This window comes from Thermobia domestica, chromosome 14 (genome assembly GCF_964235325.1).
Source record: "Thermobia domestica chromosome 14, izTheDome1.hap1.1, whole genome shotgun sequence".
NCBI lineage: Eukaryota > Metazoa > Arthropoda > Insecta > Zygentoma > Lepismatidae > Thermobia > Thermobia domestica.
Genome location: NC_137467.1, coordinates 174,401,644 through 174,427,720, shown reverse-complemented (window position 1 = coordinate 174,427,720; position 26,077 = coordinate 174,401,644). Strand labels below are relative to the sequence as shown.

At 37.6% G+C, this 26,077-nt stretch overlaps 1 protein-coding gene across 2 annotated transcripts in view; it reads left to right on the top strand.

Annotated features, from left to right (window-relative positions):
* Positions 1-26,077, top strand: part of LOC145670485 (uncharacterized) — a 53,826-nt gene that overhangs the window by 6,336 nt on the left and 21,413 nt on the right. Inside the window, exons 2-4 of one of the 2 annotated variants that reach the window (XM_081739207.1) lie at positions 8,170-8,557; positions 18,776-18,938; positions 21,461-21,639. In XM_081739207.1, coding sequence (XP_081595333.1) covers positions 8,179-8,557; positions 18,776-18,938; positions 21,461-21,639 — 721 coding nt within the window. In that variant the 5' untranslated portion in view covers positions 8,170-8,178. Of the gene's footprint in view, positions 1-8,165; positions 8,558-18,775; positions 18,939-21,460; positions 21,640-26,077 lie in introns of both variants that reach the window. The other variant, XM_081739206.1, reaches the window with a different exon arrangement.

Here is a 26,077-nt window from a genome sequence, read left to right as displayed (position 1 = left end):
GGCTGTGAAAGACTCAGTTTGAAAGAAACAGCCCTAAATCAGTTTTATTGGGCAAAATTGTATTAAATTATTTGGTCTAGGAATTAATTCGTGCGGGTGGACAAGAGATGGCGCAACGAACGGAGCGTCCCACAGTTCCGTGTATCCACAACCCCTGTCATCGCGTATCGTTCGTAGTATAGGGCAGTGGATTAAAGCGTCAACAACACCAGTTTGTAGTTAAGTGAACATGGCGCAATTTGTGCCTGATAAAGTGTTTTTGCGGGGTGTCCTGCTGCATTACTTTAACATGCAGAAAAGTGCGACTGAAAGTCATCGTATTTTGGTGGAAGTGTATGGTGACCATGCTCTAGCTGAGCGAACGTGTCAGAAGTGGTTTGCACGGTTTAGAAGTGGTGATTTCAGCTTGGCAGACCAAGAGCGAGCTGGACAGCCAAAAAAATTTCAAGACGAAGAATTGACAGCATTGCTCGAGCAGGATTCGTGTCAAACGCAGGAACAACTTGCAGCAGCATTAGGCGTTGATCAAACAACAGTCTCCAAACGCTTGAAAGCCATGGGAATGATTCAAAAGATGTCACATTGGGTTCCACATGAATTGAAAGACAGAGACGTTGAAAGACGAAAAACCATTTGCGAATTGCTGCTTCAACGACAGAGCAGAAAGGGGTTTCTGCATCGAATTATTACGGGTGATGAGAAGTGGATCCATTACGAGAACCCTAAACGAAAAAAGGCCTGGGTGAAACCAGGTGAACCAGGTCCATCACAACCAAAACGAGATATTCACTGTGCAAAGGTTATGCTGTGCATATGGTGGGATATGAAAGGTGTGGTGTACTATGAGCTGCTGCAACCGGGTGAAACTATGAATGGAGAACGTTATCGACGACAATTAATGCGTTTGAAGCAAGCTCTGGCCAGAACACGACCAGAATGGGAGAACAGACATGATAAACTTATTGTTCAACATGATAACGCTCGCCCACATGTCGCAAAACCGGTCAAAACCTATTTAGAAAATGTCGGATGGGAAGTTTTACCCCACCCGCCGTATTCACCAGACGTTGCTCCTTCGGACTACTACTTGTTCGATTGCATGAATAACGATTTGATTGGACAGCGGTTTACTTCTTCAGAAGATATCGAAACATGGGTCTCTGACTGGATCGCTTCCAAGGATGAGGACTTCTTTCGCCACGGAATCCGTACATTGCCTGACAGATGGGCGAAAGTGGTGGCTAGCGATGGACAATATTTTTTCTTAAGGTATTTATGTATTTTGTGTTTGTACTACAGCTTCAATGTGTGCGTACCAACCGCACGAATTAATTCCTAGACCAAATATGTATTACATTTAAAGCCGTATTCCTACTTAAAATACCATTTAAGCATTCATGTTCTATTGTACACATGAAACAATGGAATTAGTTTGTGGTGCCACGGCGGTTTAGTGGTAGAGCGATCACCTCTGGCGTGATCGGTTCCACTCCCTCCAAATATGCTTTGTGGTGGACAAACACCGTGTGCATAGGTTTTCTTGGGGTTCTTAGTTTTCTCTATTTTCATCATCCGTTCTATTATTACTGTTTCCTTAGCTGGTGTTACATCAGAAGAGCGATGACAGAAAAGCCCAGTCAAAACGGATCCGCGACAAAAGAGCCCGAGTAAAAAAAGATACAACAAAAGGGCCCCACATTAGAACAATCTAGAAAAATGCTTATTAGGTGAAAAATATTCTGTGGGTTGAACTGATTTATCTGTGTTGAAAGAACATGAAATGAACTCTTTCATTTTGGCGTCCCACGATTATGACCTTTAGGCTAAGGGAGACGGATGAATAAACAAGTGAATGATGATGGAAGAATTGGTGGAATGAGAAAGTGGGAGTACCCCGACAAAACCCACGGACACGAGTTGTCCATCATAAACTTGGCCGGTCATTGAACCAGAGACCGCATGCACCAGAGGTAAGTGCTGTACCACCGAGCCACCGTAATGGAAGATTATCAGTTGCGGCGATAATGTCAGAATACCTATGATAATGATGATGATGTGAATTAAGGTGGCTGCCATGATGTGCACACAGTCATTCAATGCAGTCTTTACATCAATACCAACTTCACGGTTCGCACTCGTTCTGCAAATCATGGAAAACCTGAGAATGTCCTTAAATTGATTTTGTCCTTGAAATTTACAGAAATACTGAATGTTAGATTTTTCGTAATTGTAATGAATATTTTAATTGATTGCTATTTTTGTTTGCTATTCCTGTTTTGGTGCTGAATAATAATTTGTCGTGATCCTGTGTGGGTGGTTGGTGGGCTTTTTTCTCCCAACAGGGGGTTGGCTGGGAGAACTTTTGTCGTCTTCTTTCATCCACTAGTCTACCAACCCATTCTTGAATGCTGTCTTCACTAGCACTATCCTCCGGAAACTGTGTTTTGTACCAGTATCAATCCTCCATAATCAGTCTATTTTTGCAACAGTACTTACTCTTCTATAAAATTTCATATGAATGCTATTTGTGATAAGGTCATAAAACAAGAGGAAAGAGATAAGTGAAAATGTACAGCAGCTGCAGAGAAAGAAAAGGAAATTGATGGAAACAAGTGAAGCTTTGGAGACTGAAGCAAACCAGCTTGCACATCAAGCAGAGCAGAAGTCTTGCTTTACTTTATTGACGAAGTCAAATGCTATCCGTAGAGCAGCTTCGCTGAAGAAAAATGAGATTGTGTATATAGGTGAGGAAATCACACAACTCCATACTCAGTTGAAAAACTTGTAATATAATTCCTTTTTTTTCCCTAATTATATGTCATACTGTCACGCAATGAAGATGTCATGTACGAAAAATAGATATTTGTTGTTTGTAAATTTATTCGGTGCACAATTAAAATGTCATGTAGAAAGAATGAAAATACATGTGCCGCATGTGGGTGGATCGGGTGGGTATAACGGGAGCTGGGAGGCCACCAAAAAATAAATAAGTAAATAAGTAAATATAACGCATATTACGCTCTGCTTTGTGTATTTAATTATTGTGCATTAATGCTATACTTGTATTAATATTCACTGCATAAGCTACTGCACTTTTCATTTCATTGTTGTGAGTTTTGAACCTACAGTTGCAATCCTGTTATTTCTTCCTATGTCGAAGTCCTGGAAAATTGATGATTTGTCCTGAAAATTTTGGGGAGAAAGGGAGTGGAAACCCTGCAACTTGCAACATTTCTTTTCCTTCGTCCACGCATATATTTGTTCCTGTCCTGTCTCGATACTTTTTTTTTTTTCTATTAGATACAAATGTTGAACATAGCACACATTATCTTATAAGCGAATGGCGATCGGTCAAAAACGAGTTTGTATTCTCAATTGTGGGAATATTCAAGTCTAAAAACATACCTCCTTTCCGTTTAAAAAATATTATATACAATTTGGCGGAATTCAAGATGGCTTCCATGATGGCCACACTCAATCAATGCAGTTTTTCCAAGAGTACCAACTGTAACATTTGCTTTTCCTCCGCTTGGCGTGGAAGACCCGGGTTCGATTCCCGGCGGGAGCTCATGTGGTTCGGATTCCACGTTAATCAGTAGGTCCACGTTTCATATAACCTCACTGCTGAAAGGGACGCTAAACTAAAATCAACTCAACTCAACTTTTCCTCCGCCATTACGTCTTGTTATTACTGGCCTATCCCAATACTTTTGACTAACCCTGTGTATAGATCCACATGTTCTTAAACAAAATTAAATAGGTGCTCTCCATAGAATATGTTTCATACTAATAAGTATTTTAATACTTCGATCCAGGGGGGGGTGGAATTCCAGAACTAAGAGGACAGTCATTGTTAGATAGTCCGATCAGGCTATATCACGAGAATACAAGCCCAGGGAGACGGGGGCGAAAGCAAATTTCATGGGAAAGCTACTTAAGCGATAGCGTTTGTTTCAGGACAAACAACAATTAAATAAAATCAGGATTATTCAGTTTCTCTATTTGTTGCAAATGACCACCTGATATTCCTTCTTTTGAGCAAACATTTCAGCTTAGTAACTGATTTTTACAATTGGTTTGATCTCAATGGTCGTGGGGCCGTTTTTATCCGGTCCTTCTACCATTGAAGCCGCTTGGTCTCGATGAATAATAGTGTCATTGAACTAAACTTATAAATAAAAAAAAAGAAAGAAACAAAATATCGCACAAAGGAAATCCTTGAAGCCCCATCAGCATTAAGTTGGACACACTTTTCACCATTGACACCCGTTTATATTTCGATTTTTAAGAAAGAAGGAAGTAAACAACTTTGTAGAGTAGCAAACAGGTGGGTAATTCTATATAATATAGTATAGAAATAAAATCCCATCTTACACTTACACTTACAAGTCCCTGGGCTAGCCATTCTTACTAAAGATTCCTTTAGTTTCCTTCAAAACACGCCAGGCAAATGCTGGGATAGTACGTTAAATTCAGGAGCCAAAGATAAGAAACGGCTATATTAAATGGATATTTAAAAAAATAGTAAATTTTTATTTAAGAGCTAAAATATTGGAAACTTTTTAAACTTCTTTTTCTCATTTTCAGTTGCCAATTTTTTTATTTGCACTCACACACGAGTGTGTACTATAAGAAGAAAGGAGATGTACTCGCATTACTTTTTGTTCCAGATTATAATGAAACACCATTACAGCAAACTTGATCGAGCACAAACAAAATTCGATATGCGTGATTTCAAAACTTCTTTTTAGATGGTATTCTCTTCTGGTGAAGATATCTTCATAAATACATATTTTAAGCCAATTCTAACAGTAGGATGTACTGAGAACCACGAAATCACATGAAGTGTATTATTTCAATCCAAGTTTTGAAGTATATGTTGGAAGTATTTTTTTTTGGGGGGGGTGTTATATTGTGGGTGTTATGGCCCCCCTCTCAGGTTTATCATTCGTCCCAGAAAAAGACGAGACCGTCACGGAATCGAGATCTGCGACCCGAAAATATTTCTCGGGGCGCTTAAATGTCCCGGATTTCAGCAAAGAAGAAAGGAAGGTAATGTTGTGGCTTGGTTTTTACACAGGATTAGGTAGAGTATATAATTATTCTCTTGAACTTCTGAGTATGGCAACTTAAAAACTAGAATAGATAAAACATGGATTTAGGTTAAGTTCACGATTTAACTACTTTGACATTGATGCATTCGCTTCATTGGGTTAGGGACAAAAGGTTTTATTGGTCAATATTATTGTTATCTTTAGTACTCTGTTTCAATCTGCATATTTCTTCTGAAATATTTTAATCAATAATTCCTGACCGATATTTTTGGTAATTTTCCGTTGATTATTCAAGAAGAAAAATATATTGTTCTAATTAATAAAACTGAACAGACAAGAATGGGAACATCGAGGTCTTTATATTATCTCAATGAATGGGGAGACGTTAGAATATTTTTTTTTCTAAAATAAAAGCTTATGAGGTAGGGGAAACGTATTTTTTTTGAATTGTTAGCAGCAGATTTCTTAAATTAGAAAAAAAAAGCGCACCAAGGGAAAGGGGTAAATCATCTGCTTATGTTTGCTTAACCAGGAGAAGGTCTAAAATTACTAAAAATGTGATTACGTAATACTTAAACAACTCTGTCTAATGGATGAAAGTAAATTAGTATATAACATTTCTTTTCATTTTATGCATTTCAAAGGTTCTCGTAATTTAGTCGCGTCCCGGATTTTCATTTTCGAAATATGGCAACCCTACCCCTACCCCCCCCCCAAAAAAAAAACCTAGAGAAAATTCCAACAACCCTTTGTGAGGAATTAGTTGATACTATTGAATATTTGATGCAATAGACTCTTAGGCTGCAGTTTACAACACTGTGCAAAATGATTGAATTTTCTACATAAGTGCCATTGGATACCTTTCGGCGGATATTGATCCAAATCATGAGATCTGCCACATGCACAACCTAAGTGGCCTTCGTTGATCACTGTCTTTTCAATTGAAGGGAAATAGTGTAGCTTATTTCTTCTATAGGATATGTGATTCACATTATCTTCCGGTTGATAAGAAGACCCTGATTTCTTTCTCCATCGACTTGCCTTATAATGTCGCTGGCCTTGTTCATAGGAAATACAGCTAAAAGTACATTACAGGCTATTTCATTTTGAGTTCCCCCAGACAATCGGATGTTGTATAGCAGTTGTGGGAAAACTTTTTTCGGAAAGGGCCAAGGAAGAAAGAAAAACAACAATGAATTACAGAATTCTTGTGATACTTATCCATATTAATGATTGAGGTTTACCATAATGTAGTTAGAACTGCGATGCACTTATCCTTTATCAGTATGTTTCTAATAACAACCAAATCCAAGTACATGTGCATTCCCTGTGGGTACACTTGGTCGAAAAAGTGTAAAAGATTTTTCAGACCATTCATCCTAACTGAAGCTTTCCTCATTTACAACCAGGCAAATAAAGAGCTCCCTCACGGCTAAGCGGCTAGCGTACACCTCTTTGGCGTGGTAGACCCGGGTTCGATTCCCGGCAGGAGCTCGTGTGGTTAGGATCTCATGTTAAGCTGTAGATTCATGTCTTATATATCTACGCTACTAAAAGGGATTGTAAACTGAAACTCAAATAACACCAGGTAAATAGGTAGTACCTAGCATAATGGTCCGAGACCGCTACTTTCCTTCACCGTTCTTTTCTTTCTCTTCAGTCCCTCGTGTAGTGTGATCGCCGAGGGACGTAATACCTTATTATGTGTAACGGGCTAACATAGCCGTAGATGCTGAAAGCTCACAATCTAATTTCCAGCCTAACCAAGGCTTTTTTAGGCTTTTAAAATAAGAAGTATGAACTAAAGTAAAGTAGAAGTTCATTGGAATAAATGTTCCTTATGCTTTCTTCGTAATTAACAAGATGTGATCAAAAGGTACGGTAAATGTAGTTGCACAGTGCCATCTATCGGTATTATATCCATTTCAACTAGTAATCCCAGTGGCCTAAACCTTTAGTACAGTCAGTGTTCAGTTTGAACGAGTTGTGACATGTTAAGAGTGTCTGTTGCGCACCAACGTTAAGTTTAGTTCTAAGAAAAAAAAAAAAAGCTTACGAAATATCAAAATCAGTGTATGGCGATGAAGCGGTGACATTGGAGATTGTTTATAACTGGTATGATCGATTCAAAAGCGGCAAGGAGTCGGTTGAAACGAGCAACGATCGAGACGTCCTTCGACATCAAGAACAGATGAAAATGTGCAAAAAGTGGCACAAATGATTTGTTCAAACAGGCGAATGACTGTAAGAGAGCTTTTCTAAGTACTAAACATCTCGTATGGGTCCGTGAAAAGCATTTTAACCAAACCGCCGATTAAATGGGTAAATGGCTTTCTTCTTCACCACGAAAACGCGCCGTACCAACACCTTGCTTCTGCGTGTTTTTGACCAAAAAGTATTCGTGTGTGTCCACATTCGGTGTGCTCTCCAGATGTAGTACCATGCGACTTCTGGATTTACCCAAAAATTAAAACCGTGATGAAAGGGAAAACGTTTCGACACCATTCCTGACAATGAGACGACCGTGACAGAGCAGCAGAACACTCTTCCAACAGAAGCCTTCCAGAAATGCTTCCAGTCATGGATTCAACGTTGGCATAAATAAATTGCTAGCCAAGTATAGTACTTCAGGGTGTCTATCGGTCACGAAAGTCACGAAATTTAGCTTTTTTAGGTCACGATTTTTTTTAAATTGTACAAAAATATAAGTACAGACTGGAGAATTTTGTTCTATAAAACGTCAAAATTCACCACCAAAAATGTCTATAGTCGTCTTAAGATGCTACCAAATCGCAAGCAAAGCACACTTCTATCGCATGCATGAAAATTCGGCCTAATTCGCACCCAAATTCTTTCTTAAGAATGTTACGAAATGTTATTGTTTTGTGAAGAGAAGGTCACGAAATTTCATTTTGGAATTTTAGTAGACACTCTGTACTTCGAAGGAGATTAAATCAAATTCCATGTAGACTTAGTAATTTGTTTCTAATAAAATTATTCACATTCCATGTAGACTTATTACTGTGTTTCTAATATAATTATTTATCGTATTTTTTGATCACCCCCTCGTATAAACATAATAATGATAATAACTTTGTCTTATATTCTCAGGTAGACTTTGAAGATGAGTGAGAATGGTACTGAAGAACTTAGAGTGGAGTGCAGCGACGATCAGTGTGAAGAGAAGGCGACGCAGCTGAAGTATACAAGGAAGTTGAAGGAGCAGGAGCCTAGCAAATGGAAGAGAAAAAGCTTCCGTAAAGACTGGCTGCACGACCCCGAATTTCGTGACTGGATTCGTGAGTATCCAGGAGACAAGTACAAAGTGATCTGTCATGTTTGCCAGAAGGTTTTGTTGGCTGGTCGCAGTGAACTTCAGCGTCACGCTGCAGGGAAGAAACATTTAAGGAATATGGTTGCGAAATGCAAAGGACCGCTCATGGAAGAGTTGGATATTGTGGAAGATTTTCCGAACGTCTCAAATGAATCAACACCAGTTGCTAGTAAGTATTTTCAAAATTTTCCATATAATCTATCTATATAATAGAAGTTGTAACTGGCTTATCAACGTCCAGGCCAAATCGCTTAAGCTAAAGAACTTACATTATAATTACATGGGCGCAATTTGGAAATATTCAAAATTAAGCTGGATCGCTAGTCACCTTTAGGGTAAAACTTTCTCACTAGATGGCAGAGCACATTGCGACATATGCGATGTTGCCACATGAGTTACGGATAGAAAAGTGTTTAGACACGATCACATTTTATACATGATTTACAACAAAGAGAAATGAGTTTTTATTTCCATTTTATTCAATACTGCCTGCTTTAAAATATGAATTAATTATATTCTTTGATCAAAAGTGATTCTTCAATCATAAAACGTTATGCGTATCTCTCAAACTAGATGTGTTTACGGTGCATAATTAAGAATGCGTATACTAACACAAAATCATTACATAAATTTCATCTTTTGGACAAAACAGTCTCTAAGTACGCTTAAAAATGGTGTTTTATAAGCGTAGTTGCAATCCCTGGTGTAAAACTTATCTCTACTTTAGAGGTTTAATATATAGTGGCTAAAATTCCATCGTTTTCTGGTCAAAGTGCAACTCAATTTGCATTTAGAGGAAAATTACATCATTTGTATGGTAGTTTCTCAGAAAACGGCAGTTAAACGTTATACATTTATTTATAACTAGATGCCTCTACGGTGCAGATTAAGGATACGTGTACCAATGCAAAATCATTACCTAGGTAGATAGGACAAAACATATTCTTAGTTGGTTCAAAAATGTTATTTTATAGGCGAAGTTGCAATCCTTAGAGCAGCTTTACGGGCTTAAATATCATGGCTAACATTCCAGCGTTTTCTGGGCAAAATTTGACTCAAACTGCATTTAGGGGTAACAAAAACTACTTTTATGGTAAAATTTTCTCTGCAAATTACAAAGATATACGTTTATCTGTAACTAGATGTCTCAAAGGTGCAAATTAAGAATAAGAATACAAATACAAAACCATTACACAAATCCGATCTTTTCAACAAAACGGACTTAGTTGCTTCAGGCGTGGTATTTTGTCAAGTTGTATTATTGTGCAGGTATTTTGTAAGTTGTGTTCCCCAGTGCGTGTATTTTGTAAGTTGAATGTCTTAGTGCAACTTTACTTTAGATGGCATAATCATTATGGCTAAAATTCTGGACCAAACACGGCTACGTTAAATGAAAAATACCACCAACTTTTACTAGGTTGCTTACTTACACAGACATATTTGTTCCACAACTCAGGTGGAATGAGGAATCTGAGATAGGGCTTTATGCAGAGTCGTTTTGACGTATGATTAGCGTCATACTAAAGGCCTGACTACTGCAGGAAACATGTTAGTCGAACTCTTTAGTAATCACGCGTCAGAATGACTCTGCATAAGTTCCCACAGAGAGTACAACTACGTGATTAGCACGAGTGTTAGGGTGCCGAAGGCGCTGTTTGAATTTTTCTAGTTTAATATTCCATGGTTATAGTCCGAATCTAAAAGGAGCAGTGATGACGATTATCGAAATGGTGGAGTGAAGGAAGCGGGAAAACACCGAAAAAAATCCACGCACACTATGGGTCCTACATAGTCTTCCTGGCGACAAGTGGGATCGAACCAGCGATCTCGTGCGCCAGAGGTGATCTATCTACTGAGCTATTTACAGCTGGTTATTAAAATCTGCTAGCATATTTAACCTACTTCATTTCTCCAAGTGTTGTGCAAGTACTTGCTTTTGCACCATGATTGCTGTACTTCATATATCACATGATCTTCAACAAGAACAAGCTCAAGTATGAATTCTCTAATTCTTGTTTATAGTGGCATATATTCAAAACAATTTCACGCTATCTTTCAGTACTGGTTCATATTTGATACTATGCACACCTGAAGATAATGACAGTTCCGAATAAGAACACTTTCATCCAGAAACACTCGCAGAATTTTTCCAAGGGCGGGGAAGGGGCAAAAGACCGACATACATTGATGCGCATAACGCATAATGCAAAACAGTTATTATTGAGGCATATTGCATAACTTTGTGGACTACATTAAATAGGTTTATATTAAATATTCTAGTAGGTGTAACCAAATATAACGTGCCTTCACGTGTGTTTCTGGATAAAAGCGTTTTGAAACAATCAAACACCTTTCGAAAATGCTGGATAAAGCGATTGTCCCCTTGCGTCCGCTTCAGACGCTCATGGCCTTATCGTTGACAGAGCATATTGCTGTGTTCAATAGTGTCATTCACCCAGTTCGCCCGAACCGGTTATTAAAATTTCCCAGGCTCTTGGAACCGGTTGTTAAAATTGTATCTCCACTTCCATATCCGGTACTTACGGAAACAACAATTTTCTAATGTTACGAGGTGTCAAAAAACCTTTAAAACTTAAAAAAAAAATGAGAGTATGGAACACATGAATTTCATTTTTTCTACACAATCCACTCTACGTTCAATATAAGTTTCCCATTACTTAGAAAGTGTCCCAATGCCTCTGAAGAAACCAGTCATACACCATTTGTTGGAAATTTCTTTTCAGAAGTCCGTGTTACTTCGTATAATAGGTGTAGGACCTTTTTGGAGATCGAAACACAAGATATTATTGACTATGCGTTTCCTAGGCTCTAATGCTCAAAATGACACCTTTTTGGCCCCAGAAGAAAGTACAAACTTCTCTGTAGATGATTGTGTCCGATAATGGATACTATCATTGCATGCTCGCTCTCTTACTTCCGGAATGTAATAGTGCACCTATGTTTCATACCCAGTAAAGAATCTCTTCTGAAAGACATACTTCTCGTTTACGGCGTAGCAAAATCTCGTGATACATCAATACATCGCTGCTTCAGTTTGTCTATCACCTGGCACACACATTCCAAAATCTGAGCACAGCGTGGATAATGTTACAGATTGAACGGTGACTTATGCCAATGATTGTAGCTACTTCATCCAGTCACTCTACATTGCCCCTTATCACACTTTCAATTTACATACAGCAAAGACGGTAAGCAATAACTAGAAATTATTTGTTGGTGTAGATTCATCGTCCCAGCCATGGGTTCCATCTCCGCTCCTTATTCTTCTGTTGTAACCGCTGATCACTTACGGTCAGACTATTGGATCAATAAAAGTTAGACACTTCTGGTGGGTCAGGTTTTTGGCTGGATGCCAGCTCGCGCCAAGTAGGCTTTGTGGTAGACAAACCATGTGGAGTTTCCTCCGGATCCTTCCCTTTCTTTCATTCAACCATTTCATTCGTTGTCATCATCAACTTCTGTCTTTCCTTCGAAGCACAATGATAGGACGTTACAGAAAAAATAAACATTCATGTCTCTCGGTTATGCCATGTAGGCTAAACGAGATGGTCATGATAAGCATGAATTAAATTGTAGAATGAGAAAAGTAGGAGCACACGGAGAAACACTGAGAAAATACACACACATGGTATTTTTCCACCAAAAAGCTCACCTGGCAAAGCTGGGATCGAACCAGTGACCCCGCATACAAGATGTCAATGCTCTAGCACGGAGCCACTGCAGCTCCGGAGTAGAAAAAGGACTTGCATTTCTACATGAGTGGTTGCGTTTCTCAAGTGAAGCTATACATACTTTCTTTTCATTACAGAAAAAAAAAAAATCAAGCTTTACGGTTTATGAATTTTTTAAAATACTAACTAGGGAAGGTCGCGGGATATTATTCTGACTTCGTATCGATATTATGCTCAGTCGACGCCTTTTTACATATGAAACAATTAGGTAACCGGAGAAATTCTCGAGCGCAAGCGTGTTTGAATTATGAGCTTTAAAAGTGCAAAATTGAACAGATTTTGCAGAAAGTTTGAAGTACCATTTCTTGAGACAGACGCTTGAGTTTTGATACCAGGGAGTTCTCCTGGATACCCAACACAGTAGTAAGATCAAAACGTACGCATTTTGCAAAAAGGGCAATTATTTGGAAGGGTGTGAATGGGTAATGGCGTCTTACACCTTGCAAATTGCCTCCTATTTGACATACTGGGCCAATCAGGGGTAAAAGTGAATCTGAAAAGGTGGGGGATGGTAGATAGCGGTGTGACGCCACGTCATTCCACCTGCCTATCTTTTCCCATTATTTTTTTTCGGAACAGGGGACGCCTTACATATTTTTTCGAGGTGAGGGAACGGCGTTCCCCGCATTCTCCCTCACTTTTATTCCTGGGGCTAATAGGCTAATAGAATGTATTTGATACTCCTATTCGACTATATGTATCATTATTCAAATATCACTTTCCTGTGTGGCTGCTTTCAAATTGAACAATAATATTTGTCTTGGAAACGCTTTGGCAGGCGTGTAAAATTCAATGAAGAAACATCGTGATATTCATAATTAAACTTGTGATGATCTATATTGTTGTGTTCTTCCGAGGCCAGTATTCTCATCAAACTCCAGTAAATATCTTAAGATATTCAACGAGAAAATAGACCGAAAAATTTAAAGAATAAAAAAAATGGTTAGCGGGAATGTGAGCTCAAAGTTGTGAACCAGGTGACTTTTATTCTGGAGAAAACCGCTGTTTGCATACATCATAGCTAGCCGATTGTTTGTTTTTTGGTCACATTTCTTGCGAAATACCGTAAAATACTGTCTGAAGTTTGGCCACTATTTTCAAACAATCGCCATTGAAATCCGTTGAAAATGTTAAAAAATGGCTAGCGATGAAATGTTGAAACACCGTCTTCCACAATGGATACCATCATGTCCATGGGTTTTCTCGGGGTACTCCTGTTTCCTCCCTTCTTCTCATTCCATCACCATTCACTTGCCTTAATCATCGTCTTTTTTAGCCTAAAGGGTATAATCATCGGATGTTAAACTGAAATATTTCATTTTTTCCATAATGTACAGAGGCCGGCTGGGTTGGGAGTCCCGTTGAAGTTAGTTCCGCGGCTAAGCGTTCTCGGAGACAAATGTTTAGGTGGCCACAGGGAATGACACTTGAATGACAATACAGTTGGTTTCAAATAAATTTTATTAACCTATTTACCCGGTGTGCCAAATAGGATGAAATTTGCAAGTTGTAAGACGCCATTACCCTTCAACTCTTCCCCAATAAGTTTCCTTACCTTGCAAAATGCGTATGTTTTGACCTCACCATTCTGTCGAGCAGCCAAGAAAACACCCCAATACTAAAAATGAAGCGTGTATCTAAAAAAAAATGGTTTCTTCAAACTTTTTTCAAAATCTGTTCAATTTTGAACTTTTAACGCTCATAATTCGAAGCTTGCGATCGAGGATTTCTCCGGTTGCCGAATTGTTTCATATGTAAAAAGGAGTCGACTGAGCATAGTATCAATATGAAGTCAGAGTAACACCCCACGACCTTCCCTAGTAAGTGGAATTGATTAGTATTTTCCACTAACGGACTACTATTCGTGCATATATGAAAGCTCAAAAACATATATATAGATTATTTTCAAAAAGATAATATTTTATTTAAGCAAATCAAGTTTCAGCAAAAATAAAGGAAGGAAGGAAAGAAAAGAAGAAAAAAGAAAGAACACATATTAGGCTACATATTTAACGTTTAAAATGATCGTCAATATAAATTATCTTTGTATTACACGTGTGTATAATATTTACGTGGAAACAAACCGTTAAAAATTGAAAAGCGCTTTGTTGTTTCTTCAAATTATTCTCCCTTTCTCTTTGCTTCCTTGGGCTCTTCGAGCTTCTACTTTGAGTTGGATTCTTCTTTTTTTATATGATTCCTTCCGTTTACCCATTTTCTACTTTTATTAACTATAATAGTTCTGTCACAATTCACAGGTTTCGTTTCTGAACTTCAAACGCTAACAAGGAATTGCCCTACTACTGTGACTGCAACAGTACACATGCAAACGCTAACAAGGAATTGCCCTACTACTGTGACTGCAACAGTACACATGCAAGTTTGGCAACGAAGCATTATGGCGTCCTGCGCAAGCATGAGATTCAGCCGCTAAAACTATTTCCGTAAACACAGAATAATATTTGGATAAAATGTAAAACATAACACGAAAAACGATAATATAATATTCATATTTCGTAATGAGACAACTACTTGTAAAATAATTTGTGCTTGTAAATAAAAATTTCATAAAACTGAGCGCAGGAATAGCAAAATCTAACAGCAAGCGCCATCTTGCGTACTCATCTTCAAACTGATTAAGTTTTCGTCTTATATGTTACTTTTTTAGCCTACAGAATACATAAGCACAGAAAATAATATCTCATGTTGTGGCTGCCGCATAACTCTATTTTATAGTACAATACTTATAATATGTCATTTCTTTACGCGTTGCTTAAGGCAATGAAGTAATGCTTATACTGACTTCCGGGTAGTGATCCACCTTAACAAAAAATTGACTACTTACCAATGAATTATCCCTTGAAAAATTTAAAGATTTTGACGTTTCGGAACTCTCAGCTGGTTCCTTCCTCAGTGGCAAGGTAAACAGGATTAAAACGGAAAGGAGATAAAAGGAGTAAAACAAGGAATACATACCACTATATAAAAGTAACGTACAAAAAGGATTCTGAGATGAACAGAGCAGAGTGAAAAAAGAATGAACTGAATAAAAAAGGAACGCGGTGTCTATGTTAGGCCACTGTTGCCAGATCCAAAGTATGCTTCAAAGGTAGGTACCCAAGTTCGATCAATGTTGCCAGTATCAATCACATGAGGAATCACATTCACAATGGACGCGGTAAATACCTGCCTTATTTAATGGATCGACAAAATAGCTTTTAAATCCAGTGAGGTGTTTTTGTAAACTTTTGGGGGGAATACTTGTGATTCCTCATACATTGGCCAAACTAAACGTAATATTAACACGCGTGTGAAGGAACATGTTAGACAATCAAAAAAGTCACAAGAAGAAGGCATGTCGGGTTTAGCACTTCATCTAAAACAACATTCACATAATATAAAACAGGTTAAGGTAATAGGTTCAGCAAAATAAAAAAAATAAAAAATAATAAAAAAAAACAACGGGAAATTAAAGAATCGTTTTTTATTCATAAATACAAACCTGCATTGAACCTTGATACTGGCAACATTGATCGAACTTGGGTACCTACCTTTGATGCATACTTTGGATCTGGCAATAGTGGCCTAACATAGACACCGCGTTCCTTTTTTATTCAGTTCATTTTTTTTCACTCTGCTCTGTTCATCTCAGAATCTTTTTTGTACGTTACTTTTATATAGTGGTATGTATTCCTAGTTTTACTCCTTTTATCTCCTTTCCGTTTTAATCCTGTTTACCTTGCCACTGAGGAAGGAACCAGCTGAGAGTTCCGAAACGTCAAAATCTTTAAATTTTTCAAGGGAGAATTCATTGGTAAGTAGCCAATTTTTTGTTAATAAAGAACTTGCAATTTGAACAATACATAGGATTTGTGACGTAAGTTAGCACTAAGGAAGGATTTTTGGGAATTCGCCGTCGAAGAGAGAAAGTGGAAGTACTAGCAGGCATTATTATAAAATGGTCATATTTCCGAATCCCTTAAAGTTAGAGAAATGTAATTCGGTATTAACCTTTTTAAGACTAGGCTGAACCTGCGCTCTCTACACAGCGCATCATTCACATATGAGCATAAATCTTCTTGTCATTCCTCAAGATCTGTAAAGGGGCATGTACAGACAAAAGTAAAGGACGTCTTGATAAAAATCGGCAAGAGGTTTCATAAAGGGGAGATTTTTTTCTATTATTTTTTCAATATCGCACCGTTTGCAAGATTTGAGCCTATTTCCGGTTGCAGTTTCTAATTCATATATAATCAGTGTTTTCCTTCTTCTTGTATGCAGTATGTAATAAGCAAACACACACACAATAATGTCAGTGATATATGGTGTTCATTGGTCAAAACACTTCAAACAATAAAGATTCATCTTAGACTGTAGAAAAAATTATCCTTCGTTTTTCATTATCATTTGACCATGAAACAAACACCGGAGAGATATACTAACCCCGTATACACATGTATAGTGTTGGAATATATAACTCGTAGTATATGTTACTTTACTTTTTAAAATTTCTATACTTACAGTGTACCCCTAAAAATGTAATAATAAAGAAATAACGGCCATTTTTTTTTTCTTTTAAATATTCAATTAACACTGAACAATTTACACAAAATTTTCAATCGATCAGTGAAAACGGTATCTTTCTAGAGTTTGTGATTTCCGAAATATTGTTGTCAAGGGAACTGGCCACAAGCATATAAACTTTTCTTGACCACAAACATATAAACCTGGCATTATTCTAATATATAGATAATGAAAGTCGTGTTTCAGAATTTTTTTTGATATTTGATCTAGAAGGGAAGTAAAAGGAGTTTGAAATTCTGTGTGGAAGCGGTGAAATGAGGGTTGCAATTCAAACATGAAATATTTGTAATATTATCCGTATTTATCATCTTCGCTTCTTATCAACTTATATTTAATTAAAATCGATCACTGAGGGGTAACAAAGAATTTTTATTAATAACGTATAACAATTTCGCTAAGGGACCGCGGTGGCTCAGTGGCAGAGAGTTCACCTCTGGTGCATGAGATTTCTTGGTTCGATCCCAGTGAGCTTTGTGGTGGACAAACATCATGTGCGTGGGTTTTCTCGGGGTTCTCCCACTTTCTTAATTTCACCATTTCATTCATTTCTCATCACCGTCTTCTTTAGCCTAGCCGGCATAATCGTGGAACGTGAAACTTCCTCGTTTCATTTCATTACATTTTCATCAACTATCTACTTTGGCTTCATCAGACACTATCCAGTCTGATTAAGCTAAACTACATAAATGACGTAACTGTAACAAACGTATTATTTTGCTCTTGGGCAGGTCGTGTAGCTAGGGTGGAAGAAAGTAGAAACGCTTTCAAAGTCTTGACTGGAAGGCCAATCGGAAAAAAAGACCATTAGGATTGGATCCAGTTGGCTAAAGATAGAAGTCAGTAGAGAGGATTTGTGAACGCGACATTGAACCTCCGTTAGTGAGTGAGTGAATGAGTTAGCGAGTAGTTTTAATGAAATTTGGTATTTGGATTTCTCATTTAAAATAATTAAACACATGCTTTGGCGTTCTCTAATATTTGACCCAGATAAGGAAAGGAAAAAGGGTTAGGGAGGTTCCGTTGCATATTTTATTTATTTATGCAAGGGAATGACTCAAGGAAGGGTTCGGACGTCCAACTCCAGGGTCACATCGATCTTTTAGGTGGGTCTAGGATTTGGGAAGGAACTGGAAAGTACCATTTCGGCTTCGCCTGGTGGGAATGAAGAAAACTAGGGAAAACCTAGTCAAACCAGTGACAGCGTGGCGACGTACCACCACCAAAGGAAGTCCATGTTCAACACTAAACGACCAAACTGGTGATCATTTTATTTGGGATCAGCATGGGGTATTACTGCTTGCTTTCGAGGCAAAGGGTACCACAATTACCAGGATATAGTATGCCTCATTGTTGCATGCGTTGCCTGAGTCTGTGGCTACTAACAAAAGGTGTCCGCCTCCTGGAAAACAACGCACCCGTTCACTGCTCGAATGTCGGCCAGATAAATGCACAACCTTGGGTATGAAGTCCGCCATAGTTCGCGTTCTCCCTTGACCGCATACCATCTTCATTCCACCTCTTTCGAGCCATGCAGTCATTTCCTAGGGCAAGTACTTCTGTGATGTTGCAACGCTGCTTTGTGAGGTGTAGTAATGGGATTTGAAGTATTACACCTTACTTCACGTTCGGACCTATAACACAGCAACGGTGCAGAGTTACGAGCTGTACTTTACAAGTTGACCTTCGTAGGTATGCAGGATTATACGTGTAAAATTTCATCGCTCTACGATATGTGGAAGTGAGTCAGGGTAAAACTTTCTCACACATCTCTCGTTAGCTGGCAAATTCCAAGGAAATCACACATGTTCAAATTACTCAAACTATTGATTTGTGACCACCGGTTCATATAAGCGAAAATGTTCCAAAGTACTTGTAGAATATCCCCTTTCTCACCCTATATATATATTATAATATCCAGTCATATTGGCCGTGCAATGATTAATTATTATTTCTTTGCAGAAAAGGTAGAAACTCTGTCATGAAATGTAGCATTAGCCTAAGATACTGCATTTTAAACTTGGAGGTGATGTTATATTTTTCCGTATTTACAGCCAGAACTGAGACGAAGCAAAATTTCTTGATGAGGTGGGCAACCCAAGAAGATCTTTTGAAGGGCTTCAATGATTTGTATTCGTCCCAAAGCTTCGTGGACGTAACTCTGGCGGTGGAAGGACAAACTCTTAAGGCTCATCGAGTGGTTCTGTCAGCGTGCAGGTAAAAGTTTTCATGTTAATTGATTTTAATATATTTATTCTTGTAAATCATCGTGATTAAGGTTTGTTCAAAAGTTTTTCAATCAGTTTATCAACTGTAGTAATACCTCGTTGTTTTCGTAATGAAGTTATTTCTTTAAATGAAGTATGTGTCCGTGTCATAGATTCTTCCCGAAATTCTTTTATATATCCGCAGGATTTTATTTTTTAAAGAAGTGACAAAGTTTATAGTAGTCCTTGAGAGTCTTCATCCCGGCGAAATTAAAATACCGCTAATTTTACAGTAATTATGTGATATCTTCAAATAGATAAAAGATAATCGAAATGTGGAACAAGAGCGCCCTAGACAATATTATTTTACATAAGAAACCGTTATCACGACTCACTTATCTGCTTTCGATTTCGAGCCATTTTGAAAATCGGCATTTTATTTTCGCGTTTCTAAACAGCTGAAAACGGAAAGCCACTAGGTGACTTGTGATAACGGTATCTCACGCAAAATAATATTGTCTAGGGCGCTCTTGTTCCATATTTCAATTATCTTTTATCTATTTGAAGATATCACATAATTACTGTAAAATTAGCGGTATTTTAATTTCGCCGGGATGAAGAGACTTAAATAAGGCTCAGCTTGGGATAGGGGAAGAGAAAGGATGTGGAAAAGTGCCTCCCAGATAGATTTGTATGGCATTTTCTTCCATAATCCCAGCCACGTACAATTATTTCCCCTATGTGACGCCTCTGAGCAGGAACGGCAAAGAATAGTAATGCTGTCTAAAGATTATTGTCAGTGAAAGTCAGTTTGTTTACTAAAGCTGTCTAGGTTCCCTTTATCCAAATTCGATGTCTGATGTTTAATTCTAATATAGAATGTGGGGGGCGCGGTGGCTCAGTGGTAGAGCGTTCTCCTCCGGTGCTTGGGGTCCCTGGTTCGATCCCGGCTCGCGCCGTATGGACTTTGTGGTGGACAAACACCGTGCTCGTGGGTTTTCTCGGTGTTCTCCCGTTTGCTCCCACTTTCTTCATTTTATTCATTTCTCATCTTCGCCGTCTCCTTTAACCTAACCGGCATAACCGTGGGACGTAAAACTCAATGATTTCATTTCATTTCTAATATAAAATGACTCAAAAATGTTTACTTCTGTAGTGTGAAGTAACTTTATGAATAATTTTGCCCCTCTTAATTTATGATTAAGAATATTTCAATATTTTGATAAGTCTGAAATCGCAGAAACTCGATTTACTTAACGCAGCTTAGGTAAGTGCATTGTTTGTCCACGTTTCGTAATACCTAAAATTTCCTGATTCGTCGCTTTTAAGTGATTTCAAGAAGTGGAGAGAATAAAGGCATCTAAGTATAAACGACAGTGATATAGAATGTAACATCATTGAGTTTATAGTATCTTAAATTATGTACTTTGTATATCATAACCACATAACTACCTTTGCAGGGTTTACTGTATGTATTAATAGTGTATTATATAGTGAGACTTGTCTAAGTTAGCTGTGAGAGTTGATTGTACATAAAATGTCCATTTGATGCGTGGTCAAATTAACAGCTACCTGACTTAATAGGGTTTTCTGTATTTTATTGATACAGTGAAAACTCCATATAACGGACACAAATGAGACGTGAGTATTTGTCTGTAAATGAGAAGTGTTTGTTACAGAGAGATTACAGAAATTAGAATACTTACAGCTCATATAATTGTATGCAGTATACAGCAAATGCATTATCTAAAAATGTAAATATAAGCTAATCTCAAAATACTGTACTCAGTATTCGATTCCCGGTGTGGGCACTCGGTCGAAAAAGTGTAAAAAAAACTTTTTCATGCCAGCCATCCTGAATGAAGATTTCCTGGATTTTCCTCATTCACACCAGGCAAATGCCGGGGTAGTATCTAACTTAGAGGTCACAGGCCACTTCTTTCCTTCCCTTTCCCCGGATAGTGTGATCGCCGAGGGACGTCATCCCTCATAAATGGCCATAGATGATGAAAGCCCAGAAATCTAATTCCTAAATCCTCAATCCTGTACCTAGGTACTCAGTATTCGAATTATTGGAGAAATGAAGGGAAAATAGCTCTCTGTAAAGAAATAAAAGTATGAGAAATGTGTTTATGTGGTTCTTGGTGAAAAATATAATGTTTGTGTGATCTTCAAGTCATACTTGTGTGAATGTTCCTTAATTTGCTCACTAACTGTATTAAACGTAAAAATAATCCAATAAGAACATGCAATGTTATTAATTAATACTGAAAATGTAGACAGAAATAACCAGTTGTGATGGTGTATGACTTTCTTGGGAAAATGTCTGCCGTGTAATCCTGCAGACGCTAGTTTTTGATCTGAATTTGCTTGTAACTGCTGGATCAGTTAAAGGGATCAATTGAAGATTAATTATGAAATTTCAGGAAGTGTTTTCTATGTTAAAAACGTATGAGATTAGAACAATTCTTGTCCGTTATGAAGAACTTTCTAAAAAAGTATTTTAAAAAAATTTATATTTTTATTTTCCAGTTCGTACTTTAAGTCCATTTTGGAAGATAGTCCAACTCCCCATCCGATAATATTCATGAGAGATGTGAAATACGAGGAAATGGAAGCCATATTGGAATTCATCTATATTGGAGAAGTTCAAGTTTCACAAGATAATTTAGCGGGAATGTTGAAAACGGCCTCTGCTTTGAAAATCAAAGGTAAATTTATTTATTTTTTACTAATTAAGTTGCTCGCCATGTGAAACACAGTAATTGATTTTAAATACATAAAACGTAGAAACTGGTATTTCGATGGATTTTAATGAAAATTTATCATTGTATTGTCTGCATTATGTTACGAAAGTAAGTTGATATTATTCGTATAGTAAGGAAGTTGTATTCCAGTTTGTCAAATTGTCAATGACGCGGTGGCTCAGTGGTAGAGCGTTTACCTCCGGTGCTTGGGGACCCTGGTTCGATCCCAGCTCGCGCCGTGTGGACTTTGTGGAGGACAAACACCGTGCTCGTAGGTTTTCTCGGAGTTCTCCCGTTTCCTCCCACTTAAAATTTCATTTCATTTCACTTTTAAATATAAGAGTTAAATTCTTCAAAATATGCCTTTAATATTATAATTGCTAAATAGACAATATAAACTCTCAACTTACCAAAAGTAGAATGCGTTTCAAAGAAAGTTTTACTACCAGCTATGCACGAATTAATCCACATACAAAACACACTACTATTCAACTTACAAAAGCACGTTTTCCTTTTAAACTAACTTTCTCAATTTTTACAATAAATATGATCACCATTGAATCGTTGTATTATATATATTAAATACTGCCTCGATACAAAATAACAAATATACACATAACTTTTTCCATATATATTTGACTTTCCACTTCCATGAACTATGTAATTGAATACGTCAAATCGTAAGTTGTAACCCGATTACAATCAGTTGTAATAATAAGGTAACAGCTTTTTCCAGTGTTCCGAGTTGACAATACCGAACTATTATGGCGTTGGCCATTCGTACTAAACTACACGAACCAAATAGTAGACGGTCGTCGCTAATGGCGCTACTAGTAACTAGTTAACGGCTGATCGAAGTTTTGCTTTTTTGCTTTCCTCAAAATTCTGTATAAACATGTAAATCGTTACAGCATCTTAAGTTTTGGGAAAAGATAATAGTCTGAGGGAACCAGATCTGGAGAATAGGAGGGATGGTCAATGATATCGAACTTCAGTTTACACAATTTACATTGCGATGGCTGTTCTGTGGCAAGGAGCATTGTCTTGCAGAAAGGCTATGCGTTTGGACAGTTTTCCTAGCTTGTTTTTCTTTAATGCGGTATCCAATTTTTCCAGCAGGTTCAGATATCTTTCAGCATTCAATGTAGTACCTTTTTCCAGATATTTGCTCAGTATTACAGCCTCACAATCCCCCAAAAAAATAACACCAACACCCCCATCACTTTCCCAGCGGATTTTTCTCTTCGACATTTGTTTGGCCTTTGTGTCCACTATGGCACCACTTCATAGACTGAGTTTTGGTCTCGGGATTATACACATATAATTGCGTTTCATCAAGAGTAACAATTTGTTTAATAAAGTTTGAAACACTCACTGAAAAACGGCGCAACACTGTCCCGTCTTCTCCGCTTCTGATTACGACAATTTTTTCATGCCAAGTTCTTCATTTACGATGTAATGCACAGCTCTACACTGATCCCTACGGTCTCTGCAATACGTGACAGATCAGTTCGCCTCTCTGCAAGGATCATGTCGTGCACACGATCCACAGCTTCTACAGTCACTACTGTTTTGGGTGTTCGACACCTCTCATCTTCGAAGCTGCTGCTTGCCCCTCCTGAACTCTGCTACAAATGATTTCACTGTGCTATATAAAAAGGATAGTCATTGGCCATTGTCTGTGTCAATTCATTAAAAGTTCCCTTCGCTCCCATATTCTTTGAGAAGGGGTAGTTGATGACTACTCTCTTCTCACATTCGGTAAAAGTCATAATGTGCTCCGCCATGGTCACATCAAACCTGCAACAAAAGAGAAGTATTTGAAATACAATTAAAAAATTTTGCAGAACATTCTCTAAACTATAGTTACATAACGTACTGTAAGTATTTTGAAATATGAATTCATTTACTGTGTTAGGCCGGGAACTTACCTAATCCCTCTGATATATATATATATATATATATTCGTTTGTTTTATAAGAAATAAATTACCTGTTGACAACAAACGATTATCATTAGGTTTAATATTGTCTCTAGATACAACAGTCGCTCTAGGGGAAACAAAATAACTTCCCGGCAAAAATTACTGTGGTATTCTGTTCACTGCTACAATCATCCAACTTTTACAGTACGAAGCTGAAATATCAAGCTATCAGAAACATATTTTTCCTTTAGCTTTATACAAATATATCCATTTCTGTAAGCAACTATCCTGACAATCGATAAGACTAATTGCAGTATCATTCATGATTATAGAAGTACAAATAAGTCTATTCTTAATGTATACGATCTCTTCAAGATGCAACAACGTACAAATGGCTCTCTCTCTCGCCTGAAGGCTTGGTAGTACGGTTATGTCTGGTCCACATGAACTTTTTATCACTTCCGTAAGGACCAGCTTTTCTTTAATAATGTTGACATGAATTAAAATACTAGAGCGAAACTTGACGCTGATTTACCCCATTTTTTAAAGATGTGATTACGCCATAAGACGTGCTGGAAGTTTCTACAGGTAACATCCAGACAACATTGAATCCGACGCATCATATTTTGGAACACCTTTTCAAGTACTCTGTTGTCATTGCCTAAATTGTTGTGTTAATGTTTACGTTCAGGGTATCTGTGGTTTATATCGTGGTTTGTGTGCATAGACCAGCCTTGTCTAAAACGGCCTCCATGGCATGCTTTCCTGGCACCCTCCGTAATAAAATTTAACTTTATTGATATTTCAAGACAAATAGTTCTGCATATCTGAGATAAATGTTTTTCGAGTCATTTCTTAAGTTAATAAACTTATCGTTATTTCTGTATCGTTTCAAACAGCTAATTATTTAAAACAATGTTTCCGTGTATTAAAGTAAAGAACCATGTCGCAACGTAAATTCTTCATAAATCAAATACTGATTTTTTTGTATTTGATTCAAATACAAATTACCTTTGATAGGTTAAATATAGGCCTATATAGTTTTGCGAGTGACGGTAACGTCAGGAGTCGAAGCGAATAAGTTCATTTGATAATATGATAGTGGTTGTAGTTATTATGATCTTCCGAAAAAAAAGAAAAAACTGAAGTATGACCATGCTGGCGTCTGTTGTGTGGGCTGTTGCTTTGTCCTATTGGAAATACTTAATGGAAAATTCCTCATCGTCCAGAGGATTTACAAAGGTTCCCATGTGCACAGCTGTGGATTTTAACATGTACACTCATGTCCAAAATTATTGTCGCATGTCTATAAATATGTTGTAGGAATATAATTTAGTAACGAATTCGCGCGGTATTTCTTATAATGTTAATATATGTATAATCGGCAAAGACATGTATGTGACAAATTTCATGTCAAAAGAGCAATAAATAAGAGAGTGAAACTTTGTTGTCCACTTAGCAACATTTTGTTTTACTCACTTTAATTTTCGTATTTATAATTCATTTCCCATGAAATTTACCACAAATATACATTTCCCGATTATACACATAGTATTAGTATTAAAAAAGCCCTGCAAAATCATTATCAACTTATATTCTTACAAGAAGAAAGTTGTAGATATGCGACAATCATTTTGGACATGAGTGTACAGTTGCTGTTGATTTCTGTATATACAACTTGTACGTATGTTTGTGTCTCCATTTAATGGTTTAATGTAACTATCACCTGTGTGTTTTCAATTTTTGCGTTCGCCTTAATAAATATACAGTTGCATTCGAAATATGTTAATTGGTAGTTGTATGTGACTTCTGGATAGTATAATAGTTAAGATTTATTTATAATTCTTTGGTATGTATTTCATAATATCCATCAGTAAATAGGATAGCGCCCATCAGTAAATAATAGGGTCACGGTGGCTCAGTGGTAGAGCACCTCTGGTGCAGGGATCCTTGGTCCAATCCCAGCTCGCGCCAATTGAACTTTGTGGTGGACGATCACCGTGTGCGTGGGTTTCCTCGGAATTCTTCCTTTTCCTCCCATGTTCATTCCACCATTTCCTTCATTTCTCATCATCAGCGTCTCCTTTCGATTCCGGGCGAGAGCTCATGTGGTTCGGATCCTACGTTAAGCTATAGATTCACGTCTTATATAGCCTCGCTGCTAAAAGGGACGCTAAACTGAAATCAAATTAAGTTTTCTGTTTAACGGAAAGAATATTACAGCTAATTAACTCTATGGCCCATGGAACCCGGAGGTTCAATGCCGCGTTCACAAAAGCTCTTCATTCACTTTTGTACTTAACCAACTGGATCCAGTTTCTACTTCGTATTCTTATTTCTGGTAGATCCAGCTTAATATTGTCGTCCCATCTGCGCCTAGGTCTCCCTAATGGTAGTTTTCCGATTGGACTTCCAGTTAAAACTTTGAAAACGTTCCTACTTCTTTCCATCCTGGCTACATGACCTGCCCAACTGAGC